The sequence below is a fragment of the Microtus ochrogaster genome, chromosome 18 (assembly GCF_000317375.1).
Source record: "Microtus ochrogaster isolate Prairie Vole_2 chromosome 18, MicOch1.0, whole genome shotgun sequence".
In the NCBI taxonomy this organism is placed as follows: domain Eukaryota; kingdom Metazoa; phylum Chordata; class Mammalia; order Rodentia; family Cricetidae; genus Microtus; species Microtus ochrogaster.
The window spans coordinates 51,107,277-51,119,869 of record NC_022020.1 but is presented as its reverse complement, the minus strand read 5'-3'; the positions used below and the strand labels follow the sequence as shown (position 1 = coordinate 51,119,869).

The 12,593-nt window shown below is 46.1% G+C and overlaps 1 protein-coding gene across 1 annotated transcript in view; it reads right to left on the bottom strand.

The window, feature by feature from the left end:
• LOC101996989 (O-acyltransferase like protein) overlaps positions 1–12,593 on the bottom strand; it is a 34,281-nt gene that overhangs the window by 20,470 nt on the left and 1,218 nt on the right. Inside the window, exons 2-5 of the mRNA XM_005356395.2 lie at positions 4,980–5,119; positions 4,129–4,207; positions 1,938–2,079; positions 498–724 (exon numbers count right to left, since the gene is read on the bottom strand). Coding sequence (XP_005356452.1) covers positions 498–724; positions 1,938–2,079; positions 4,129–4,207; positions 4,980–5,119 — 588 coding nt within the window. The remainder of the gene's footprint in view (positions 1–497; positions 725–1,937; positions 2,080–4,128; positions 4,208–4,979; positions 5,120–12,593) is intronic.

Here is a 12,593-nt window from a genome sequence, read left to right as displayed (position 1 = left end):
CCTTGAAACTAATATTAATTTTTCACCAAGGCTTAACCTTGTGGGCCCCAATCAAATCATCGTTTTACTCCATTGGGGTCGAGTTATCTATTTCTGATTCATATACATTGATTGGCTTTGCTGGCACATTCACCCGCACCGCTGGCTTCAGAATTGCACATGAATCTACGGTACTAAAAATAGCCTTGATCATAGAATTGGTTCCTAGGGGCATAACTACAGTGAACCCCTTAACTCTCCACTGACCCAGGCTTCTGTCAGCACAAAAACACACTGGATAATTGTACCCGACATAAAGCATCATTGTTAGTGACTTCGCCTTGCCCTAGCACCCTGATGGTAAACAAAGAATGAATTCTAAGCAGCGGTGATCCAGCCTCGGCTGACATTTAGGAGCTGCTGGACCTTGACTAGAATGCAAACTGGAGGAATTATTTTTCCAACCACACACTTCTCTAGGCCATTTCTCTGGGGTGGTCCTAGTTTAAAACGCTTACGTTTTCCTCTGCTCGGGGGTCCTGGTGGGGAGAGATGAACTTGACAATTGGTCTGCGGGCTCCTGCTTCTTTGCCCATTGCTCTCCGTGTTTCTCAAAGGCAGACTCTCACCACCTGCAGGAGAAGTCCCATGGGCCGGCAACGTCCTGAGGTCCAAACCCCAGCCCCTGGCCACCATGTAAACAGTCCCAGCCACAGGAAGGACCAGGCCTAGCAAGGTGATGAACCTGCAGAAAGACGACGCCTGTCACATGACACCAAAGATGCAGAGAAGACAACCCCAGGAGAAACAACATCATCAACTGGACTTGGAGGCACTCCTGCAACCCGAGCATGCTGGAGGCTGGGTCAGAAGGGTCCCGAGTTCACGGCTAACTAATATACATAGAGGTATGCTGTCTCAAAAAAAAAACAAAAAACAAAACCAGAAGAACAAGAAAAACACATAAAAATTAAGATGGGCAATACTTAACAACTTAAGAACAGGAGCTAAAGAGGTGGTTTAGGGGATAAGAGTGCTCACTATTCTCACAGAACACCAGGTTCCGATTTCCCAGCACACACAATGGGGGGCTCTCAACCTCCTGTAACCCACTTCAGGTGATCGTGTGCCCTCTCCTGACTTCCATGGGCACCTGCACACAGATGGTCCACAATCTCACACAGGCACACACATACACATAAATTAAGAAAAAATACATCTTTTAAAAATTCTAAGAATAAAAGTAATGGGGAGAAATCATAACAGGAAACGATGAATGAATTTCACTCACTGTCAACTTTGACAATTATCGTAAGCATCACTTCTCAGCATTTTGGCTAAGGTGCAGCGGAAATTATTATAAACAGACAAAACAAAAACAAAACCCTGAGCAAAACATTTGTAGCAGTATATCTAAGAATAAATAGCCCATATAAAGATGATGAACTTTAAAAAACAAGAAATTGCAATATACATACAGAGAGAGAGAGAGAGATAAGAGGGTGGAAATTTACAAAAGAAAAATAGAAGTAACAGAAAATCTGTGGGGGAGAAGAAACCCTCCTCTTCAGATTTTTAAAAAGACATAACTTGGGGGCTGGAGAGATGGCTTAGAGGTTAAGAGCACTGACTGCTCTTCCAGAGGTCCTGAGTTCAATTCCCAGTAACCACATGATGGCTCACAATCATCTGTAATGAGATCTGGTGCCTTCTTCCGGCCTGCAGCAGACATCCAGGAAGAACACTGTATAGATAATAAATAAATAAACCTTAAAAAAAAAAGACATAACTTGGCGTGGTGGCGCACACTTTTAATCCCAGCACTCAGGAGGAAGAGACAGCATTGGCCAGTCATCACTTAGTGATTTAAATGCAACACTAAATGCAGTTGGTGAGAGAGGTTAATGAGATGATAGTGACGTCATTCCCAGCTGGCTACCCCAGATGCCCATACTTACAGACACACAGAGGCAAACGTGTCCAGCCGCAGCGCCCCCACAGCACATCTGGCCATGCTTTCACAGGATGAGGAGGAAGAGTTTCTCGCAAAGAGGGAGAGGGAAGGTGCCAAAAATGAAGTATTTCTGAACTTTAGAATATCTATCAAGAGAGAAGAGGCCATGTTACTGCTTTAGACCTTCCCAAGTATAGTCACCAAAAGTCTCCCAACTAGAAAAAGCCCAGAGCCAGACAATTTCAGTGCAAAATTCTACAAGATTTTCAAAGAAGAACTAATACCAATACTCCTCAAATTGTTCCACACAATAGAAACAGAAAGAACATTGCCAAACTCTTTTTATGAATCTACAATTACCTTGATAACCAAACCACACAAAGACTTTACTAAGAAAGAGAATTACAGACCAATCTCACTCATGAATATTGATGAAAAAATACTCAATACTGGCAAACCGAATCCAAGAACACATCAAAAAAATTATCCACCATGATCAAGTCAGCTTCATCCCAGAGATGCAGGGATGGTTCAACATACAAAAATCTGTCAATATAATCCATCATATAAACAAACTGGAAAAAAAATCCACATGATCATCTCATTAGATGCTGAAAAAGCCTTCACCAAAATACAACATGCCTTCATGATAAAAGTCTTGGAGAAAGCAGGGATACAAGGAACAAACCTAAACATAATAAAGGCAATATATAGCAAGCCGATCACACTAAATGGAGAGAAATTCACAGCGATCCCACTGAAATCAACAACAAAACAAGGTTGTCCACTCTCCCCATATCTATTCAATATAGTTCTCGAGGTTCTAGCTAGAGCAATAAGACAACAAAAGGAGATCAAGGGGATAAACATTGAAAAAGAAGTCAAACTCTCATTATTTGCTGATGATATGACAGTTTACATAAGTGACCCCAAAAATTCTAACAAGGAACTTCTACAACTCATAAACACCTTCAGTAATGTAGCAGGACACAAGATTAACTCAAAAAATCAGTAGCCCTCCTTTACACAGATAATAAACAGGCTGAGAAAGAAATCAGAGAAACATCAGCTTTCACAATAGCCACAAATAACATAAAATTTATTGGAGTAACTTTAACCAAACAAGTGGAAGACCTGTATGACAAGAAATTTAAATCTTTGAAGAAAGTGCTGGGGCCACAGATGCATAACATGTTGGTTGGTTGGTTGGTTGGTTGGTTTTGTTGGTTTGCTTGGAAACAGCCCATGTAACACTAGGCTAGACAGATAATGTACCCAAAGCTGTGAGTGTCGTTATCAACTTAGAGAACAAGTTGAAGTTACTAAGAATAGCTGCACCATCGACACTTTGAAAGAGAACTCTGTCATGAGCCGTTAGTTCTTCCTTAGATGGCCAAAACTAATATGAAGCCCTAGTGATAAAAACAAATTTTAGGCTTTAAAGCTCTCACTTAGAAATTTTGAAATACTTATAAGGGATCAAACCCGTTCCCATGTGCTAAAATATATTCCTCTGCATGGCCAAAGGTCAGACGTGGCTGTGAGACAGTAAGGCACTGGGAGCCCCTGAACTTCAGGGCCTGTCAGGCCCCGGGCTGCAGAGACAGGAGGTTGAAGCTGGGGGGAAGGGGGGTTTGAGAGCTTAAATGATTTGCTCGGGATCACACAGCTGGGAAGTGACAACCTGACAACCAGGACCAAATGCTGGGCTCTCGGTGCTAATCCACTGCAACCTATTGACCTCACACAATCCAAGTTCCAACTGGCCTTCCTGACCCGGCAGTGGGCAGACACATGGGCAGAGCAGAGAATTCACAGTATGGAAACTGGACACCGCCCACTCCTGTCTCCAGGCCTACTGAGGCAGCTGTGGGGAGACTATCTGACTTTCCTGCTATCACGTCAAGACCCAGCAATTATCTGCTGCCTACTGTCTTCCCCTTCCTTTCCTGTCTTCTCTATCACCTCTGTTCCCAGCTTTTCTCCCCTCCATTATTCTTAGTTAAGCTGACTGACCAAGATGAAGACTCTGCGTGTGATTCTGAAGGTCCTGAAATCACCACTTTTGTTGACTCTAAGCAGTTAGAATGTTCAAACTTCATACTGTGACAGTAGTTTGACTGTATTTTATTTGGTTTTTGTTGTTGTTGTTGGTGGTGGTGGTGGTGATGGTGGTGGTTTTTTTTTTTACTTACCCAGCTGAGACAGAATGGTCACATCCTCTTCACCACAAGAATCAGGGACACACACACCCACACTGTAGTCTGCGCCATCCTGAGAAACACAATGACACAGTGCCCTTTAATGTCACTGCTTCCAGTATACACACATGCTTTTGTGTGTGTGTGTGTGTGTGTGTGTGTGTGTGTGTGTGTGTTCAAGTGTGTATATGGAGGTCAGATATCGGCATTGATTGTCTTTCCATGATCACGCTCAACTTATTTTTTGAGGTAGGGTTGAACCTGAAGCTCAATATTGGTTAGATTGACTAGATATGACATCACAGGGTCTGCCTGTCTCTGACAAGCATATGTCACTCATTCCAAAGAGGCTGGGCACATTAAACCAACAATTTAATGTGTGGTACTTAAAACCCCAGCCTCTGGGAGGGAGCCTAGAGCAGCGTTTTTCAACTGTAGGGTCGTGACCCTGTTCCCAGGGGTCGCACAGCAGATATTTACATTACAATTCATAACAGTAGCAAAATGGCAGCTATGAAGAGGCAATGGAGATAATTGTAAGGTTGGTTGGGAGAGGTCATCATAACAGGAGGAACTGTATTAAAGGGTCGCAGCATTAGGAAGACTGAGAAACACAGGCCTAGAGGATCGACATTTCGAAGTAGGGCTAGGTTCCAAGTTCCAGGTCACCCTTTTCTACATAGCGAGATCTTGTCTCAAGGAAGCAGAAGGTTGCCGCTTCTTGTGTGACTTCTTAGTTTTTTTCTGTGTTTTCAGTTAGGAAAAGCAGGTGGTAGAGTCTTATTCTGATCTGTGTCTTACATGCTTGCCCTCCAAGAGCAAACACACAGGGCTCCCCCACTCACCTGCAGTACGTGAAGCTTGCAGTACTGGCCTCGGAAACTCCCCTCGGGGCTCCGGGTGGAAAGACACTCACTGTAGGATCCCAGCCTGTCCACATTGCCATTGAGAACGTTGCTTCCAAGCTTCCCCACTGAGTCATACACTGAGTCCCAAAGCAGAAGTTTACATAATTAATCTCCCTGTGCCACTAAGAAATGAACTATGAGGTCTTGAGTTCGAATCCCCAGAGCCCATGAGAAAAGCTCAGCACCGGACTTACTTGTACCTATAACTACATGTGTGGGTGTAAGCATAAGCCAGACCAGGGTTTCAGAGCCCCTGCAGCTGGAGTTACAGGCAGTTGTGAGAAATTCTGCTTCTCTGAAAGACCAGTATTCTTAACTACTGAACCATCTCTCCAGCCCCTCTTTATTGCCCTTAATGTTCTTAATGTCAGCTCTGTCTGGACACACTGGGACAGCTTTCTTTTCCCTATCGCGTCCAGTGTTGTGTGAGCCTCCTCCCGTTTCGCTCTGGAAAAAGCATGGCTCTTACTTGTCCAAATATTCTTTCCTTTTCTTTGTTATATTTCTGTTTCTGGTCCCTGTTATCAGCCCAGTGTAGCCATTTGAATTCCTGTCTCTTTGTTTTTCTTTCATTTTTTTTAAACTTTCCAGAAGAAAGATCTATTCATCTTTTTCTGTTCTGTTTTGAGAGGGCTATCAAATGGAGCTAGCTCACCAAATTTTCTTCACCGCTATCCATCTTAATATTTACTCTATGTATTATGTATCCACGGCAGTATTTTTACTGTCTTTAATGTCTACCTTTAACACACAGTTTTGGATTGCCAATATTCTTTCATCACTTTGGGCATGTTTGTCTGCTTATTTTAATTCCTTGGCAGCCCATTGGTCCCAGTTCATGGAGCACACAGACTGGCTTAGTTCACGCGCATTCTTCTCTGTGTTTACTCCCCAGGGGTTTCCGTGCTGTGGTCCGTGGACAGTTCTTCCCTTTGTGGAGTACAATGAGGGATACTTGTGGCCAGGCCCCAGGTGGACCCTTCCCTCAGGATTTTAAGGACCGTGAAGACAAACTGATCAGAAGATCATAACTGAGTCCAGAGGTGGCAGTACCTGCCTTTAATCCCAGCACTCGGAAGGCAGAGGCAGGCGGATCTCTGTGAGTTTGAGGCCAGGCCCATCTACAGAGGGAGTTTCAGGACATCAAGGACTACACAGAGAAACTCTGTCTCTGAAAACAAACAAACAAAAAGATTGAAAGAGTCGTCAAAGGGCTGAAACACCAAGTACATGTCCGTGGAGTCGGAGAGGTGGCTCCACCGTGGAGAGCACTGGGTTCCACAGCATCCAGCTTCAATTCCCTGCACACACGACAGCTTGCCTGCAACCCTAGCTCCAGGGCCTTCTAAGTCTTCTTCTGGCCCCCTCTTGCCCTGCGTGCATGTGGTTCAGATACGTGCAGGCAAAACACCCATACACATAAAATAATTTTTTAAATTTTAAATTAAAAAAAAAAAACTTCGGACAAGTGATCCCACCTCTAAAATATTAAGAGTCCTTTGTGACCCTCCTTTCAGCTACCAGACTGTTGAGACCAGGGACTCCAAGAAGCTAGCCTTTCCCCAGGCTTCTCATGCTAGGAGGAGGAAGGGGCTGGAGCTGGGCAGCAGCCAGAGGGAGCTGGTGCTCTGGAAAGAGATTTCACACAGCTGGTAACTCAGACACCTTGCTGGAGAGGCTGCAGCAGAGACAATGATGGCGAACGGGAACATTAGACCAAGACCCTGAGCTGGGCACATCTTTCACCTTCTATTTAAACCTAAACTTCGTATCAGGACCCTGAAGATGGGCTGTGGGGCAGAGGGAGAGCCGGCCACTGGACCACTTTGTTCCTTTTCCCAATGCAGCCACACTTTATACATCTCCTTTCTTTGCTTTTCGCTGTGACTTCTCTGTTCCTTGAGATCAAGCTACACCCCATTCTAAGTTACTCCACATGGTGGAAAATGGCGTTTTTCCAGGCAGTGCCTTGCCCTCAGAGACTCCATTTTGCAAGCAGCTTTTGACTTCATTTTGAAGATGGAGGATGATTGTACTTCTGGGTGGACAAGCGAACACATGCACACACAGAGATACTCATGCACATATGTACATACAGGTGCGCGCACACACACACGCACACACACGCACGCACCACAGGACTTCAGGCACAGCCTGCAGAACCCAGGGGCTTCTCATAATGCTGACATAAGTTTCCTAAGTGCAACTGGCCTACCTGTCTGCCTTCCTTCCTCCCTCACTCCCTCCATTCTTCCCTCCCTTCCTCCCTCCCTTCTCTGTAAACAAAACAAGGTTTTCAATAAGGCCTCCTTGCACTACAACACAGCCCCACCCCTTCTCTTTTTCCTTGTACTAGCTCCAGATGATTTTTTTAGTTACACTTTATTTATATATTTGTGGGGGAAAAATGGGGCATGAAGTCAAGGGTGATGCTTGGACAAGGATATTTCCCGGGTGATGCTAGTGTATACCTAGTGTGACTTCTCTGGCCACTAGGATTTCTGTGGGACTCCTGAGCAGGGCTTCAAGGGGCCCTGCATGTCCTGAGTTGCTCTCCAGTCTCACCCTCCCGGTCACAGCCAGAACATTCCCTCTGCTCCATTCTAAAGATACATCAGGCTAATTCTTGGCCTTCCAGCTTGTGCTGTCCCTCCTCCCAGTCCGCTGGCAATAACTGAGTCATCCTTCAAATCTGAGCTAGAGGACTATCTCTCCCAGGAAACAATCCAGACTCTTGTTCAGTGCGTCACACCGGAAGGTGCGTCACCGTGTACCATCTGTCTCCCAGGAGGGTAAGATTGTGCTCTGTGTTAGTCAGTGTGCATCTTAGAGGAAGAACTTTGTGGGTGTTGGCTGAATAGGATTAAACTTTGACAAGGTTAGTAAAAATGCCCAAATTCAGCTTCAACAAAAATATTTTCAGATTCTCCCTGCAACCCAAAATACTAGATGTATTTGTTACAAATAGACTAAGGTGGTTTTCAAAATATGTTTCCCATCACAGGATCCCCCAAGCTCTGTACTCATAAGTGTAGGGTCTGGAAGTGTAAGAGTGGCAAGGAAGGAAACAGCATGGGGGACACTCATGTAAGCCCTTGGGGTAGAGTCTGCAGGGCATGTGTCATGGAGTCCCCAGTTCTTCTTTGATGCTTCTGTTCTTGCTTCCTCTCCTGATCGCCTTGGCAGTTTTCCAGTTAAGCTGCTTTGGTTTCCAAATTGCATTGCGTTCCTTTCTTACTATGGGTTCACATGGACAAACTCCCCTTTTCTGGCCACCACCCTAATGAGTTTCCATCAAGAACCTAAACGACACCAGGACATAGGCACGGTGCAGATCAAAATGCTGTATCACAGGGAGGGAGGAACGGGTCAGGACGAAGGGCACAATACCACACATCACCGCACTTGTTCTGATTTTTCGTGTCCAAATGGTGAAAAGCAACATGTTTCAATCAGCTGTGCTAAACGGCAGATGTCCCCTTCTGCGGTGGTGATGGCAGGTGAAGATGACAATGCAGCTTCCTGTGTTCTCACTGCTCTGGGATCAAGCCCCAGGCTTGGTACAAGTGACGATGCACTCGACTATGGAGCTTTTTTTTTTTTTTTAAACAAGGTTTCTCTAAACAGCCTAAGGAACTCATTCTCCTGCCTCTGTCCCCTAACTACTTGCGATTACAGACCCATGCCTCTGTCCCCAAGTGTGGGGATTGCGGTGTGCATTTCCATGCTCACCTAGGTTGTGGATATCTTTTCAGAGGAAGCACACTATCCTACCGCAGTATGATGCTGTGTTATTATTTCGTGTTGAATTTTTGGCCGTTTGGGGGGCCGAAAATGGAACCCAAAGCCTTTCGTGAGCTGAATAAGCATTCTGCCACCAAGCCACACCTTCAGTCCTGTGTGGATGTTTGATAGACACAGAATCTAAAACTTTCTATGGGATCTACTATATCATCCTCTTTCTCGCAGGCGATTTTCCTGGTTTCTGTAGTGTTGGTCCTGAGCAACAAAAGAAAAAGCTTTCCTAGCAGACAGCTGAGTGGGTACTATCCACACACTGGACAGGCAAATATACTGACTGGGCCATACCACCAATGGTAGAATTTTTGCCTAGCAGATGGAAGGCCCTAGCTTCAATCCCCAGCACCACACCTTACACACGCGCGCGCGCACGCACACACACACACACGCATGCATGCAAACAACACAACAACAAAACCACCCATGCTGTGGTAGACTGCAATAGGCTTCCTCCCAAAGGATACCCACATCCTAGCTCAGGCTGGTGTCGCCCTGTGGAGTATCTACTATGAACTGCCTCTTCTGACAAGGGTCCACTGTGGGACTTGGTGTCTAGGAAAGAGTTGAGGCATACAGACAAGGTAAAACAGTGACCACGAGGAAATAAACGATGAAGCCAAAGAGACGACACAGTTAAAATGGGAAGCTGGGTATCCTGTTTCAGTGTGGGCTAAGAGACTTGAAGCGGGGACCAGGGATGTGCGGGGCTAAGAAGTTTCTTTAGAGAAAAAGTGCTGTGTTGGGAATGCTGTGGGGATAAGATGCTCAGAAGTCAGGCGTGAAAAGCACTGCAGATTGCTTGGGAACTCCTGGCTACCCCTCTTTCCCCACCACTGTGTCTAGAGAGCTGAAATGGAAGCAAAGTCAGAAGTCCTGGGGTGTACATGTGGTACAGCTCCCACCCAGAGCCTCCGCTGTGGACAGCATTAGACATGGGCAGGCATAGACTTTGAGAAATGGCTGCCAATGGTACCACTGTATCATAGGCCTGGGCCCCTCGCCAGAGATCTATGGGCTTCTGTTTTTCCACTGCAGGCGATAAACACATGATTTAATTCTGCAGAGAGTGTTTGGGAGGTCAGAGCGGTCTGTCTCAGCATCTGTCTTCTTGTTCTATAGCTGTCTTGACAGTCCCCACACCCAGGGGAGCTTCAAGCTCAGAATCCCATTCTCTGAATCTGGAGACTGGAAGTCTAAAGCAGGGACAGAGGAAGCTCACACCAGAGGCTCTGGGGAGTCTGTCCCAGGCATCTGCTAGCTGCTGGTGGCTGGCACCTCTGCCATTCCGGTGTCCAGATTCCCCCTTTTAAGGACAATGATTGTTCCATCAGGACCTGCTCGGTCCTCACCGTTGGACTGTTACGTTATTTGACTGTTTACAACCAAGAAGCCATCTCCAAATAAGGTCACAAAAACTAAAGGTCAAGGAGTGAGCAAGGACATTTCTCTGTGTGCCTGCGTGTTCATGTATGTGCAGGTACACGTGTGTGGGAACGCATTGGATGAGGTAAAAGGCCAGAGGACAAGCTTGGCTGTCACTCCTCAGGCACTGTCCACCATGCCTGAGACAAGGGCTCTCACTAACCTGGAATGAAACAGACAGACAGGACTAGCTGGGCAGGAAGCCCCCGAAAAGGATCTCTCTCTTGGCCTCCCCAGCACTGGGGTTATAAGCAGGGACTACTACACATAAGTCCTTCAAGGAAAGTGTTTTACCAACCAAGCTATCTCCCTGGACCATAGACATATTTTTGTGAAGACACAATTCAGCCTGCATCTTTCGAGAAGGCATATTTTAATTTATGCTGATACAAAGGACATGTGGCACATGATGAGCTTGGAAGGGCTGCCATGACAAATGCCACATAACACCTTTGCCAGCAGGAGCCACACGGCACCTTCACCAGCAGGCGCCCCTTTCCTCCTAGTTCTCTGCAAATAGGTACATCAGGGATGGCAATGTGGGCAGAACTGGTTTCTTCTGAGGCTGATCGCCTTGGTTCAGATGGGCCCAGAGATACACTCCATATCTTTACGTCATCTTTCTTCCAAGCAGGCCCGTGTCCTAACCTGGCACTGGACTAGGGCTCTGTTTGCTTCATTTTTAGCTTAATTGTCTCTTTAAAGACCCCCATCTCCACACGCAGTGACATTGGGATGTTCTGGGTAGGGCTTCAATATATGAACTTGGAGAAACACAATTCAATCTGCATCACCACGGGTTACAAATAAAAATGAAATTCATAACTCCTTAGTAAAAAATCCAAATGTAGACACCTGTCTCTCAGACTGTTTTCAATGAATTTCTTGTCACCTCTTGTAGCCATGCCGTATGGTTTCTGCTCACTGACAGGTGTAACCCGGCATGAATATCGGTGGTTGTTTCATTTGCCTTAACAAGCACTACGAAGTTGAAACAAAATGCAAGGCAAAACTGCATGTATTTGTGTGCAGCTTGATCAACTTGTGTGCCGAATCCAGTGACAGGCCGATCACTAGAGAGCAGTCACATTTTTTTTTCCAGTTTGTTCAGTATTGAAAAATAAACATGTCCTGACTTGCGGCAGCTGCTCTGTTCCTTTCTAACGTGCTGACTGCCTCCAAGGTGACGTACCCGACTGTGGAGGTAGAAGGACAGGAGTGGCAGCGCCGCTATACCAACACAGGCCAAGTCGATAGCTTTGCAATCACAGATAAGAGCAGGCTGGGCGTGTAGCCCAGTGGTGAGCCCTTGCCTAGCGTGTGTGAGGCTGCTAAAAAGAAAAAGAGTATGCCCTTCACTCCATCCTTCCCACTCAGAGTCTCTCTAAGCCACCTCCTCTTATTTCTTTTTTTTTAAAATATTTATTTATTATGTATACAATGTTCTGTCTGTATGCCCGCAGGCCAGAAGAGGGCACCAGACCCCATCACAAATGGTTGTGAGCCACCATGTGGTTGCTGGGAATTGAACTCAGGACCTTTGGAAGAGCAGGCAGTGCTCTTAACCACTGAGCCAGCTCTCCAGCTCCTCTTATTTCCTCTTATAGCCACACCTCGCCACATAGATTTCAAGGGCCTTCTTGCCAGACCATCCCCTTGGGCCCTGACATGTTATCCAGCTCCACGCAACCCATGCCTATTACTGTCTGTGTGTTTTGGACTCTATTTCCTCCTTCACCAATTAGAGAGCAGTAAGTCTCCCTCCCATAAAGGGGACTTGAAGAGCTCCAAAGGGGCAAGCCCTCTACAAGGTTCTAAAGGGCACCTACTACTTCCTCTTCTCTCTTTTTATTCTTCCTTCCACACGTCCACCAGGAAAACCGTGACGAGAACCAAGTCAATAGCACATTCTGCCCTCAAAAATCCCAGACAAACGTCAAAGTACCTGTGCCAAGTCACAGCCGCTGCAGACAGACACGCTCCTCCATTGCAGGAAACTGACAGTCATCTACCCATTCACATTTGTGAGCGTGGGGATGGGGGTATGTTCATGTGTATGCAGGCGGATGTGTACACATAAAGATGGAGACCAAAGGTCAACCTTAGTGTTGTCCCTCAAGAGTCATCCAGCTTGATCTGGTGAACAGGTCTCTCACTGGCCTAGGACTCACTGGGTAGACTGGCAACCCAGAGACCTCCATCTGCCTCTCCAGCACAGGAATTACAAACAGGAACCACCACACCCAGCTTTCCTGTGTGGGTGCTGGGGATGGATCGAACTTTGCATCAGAAGTAAAGTACCTTATAACTGAGTTGCCTCCCTAGGCT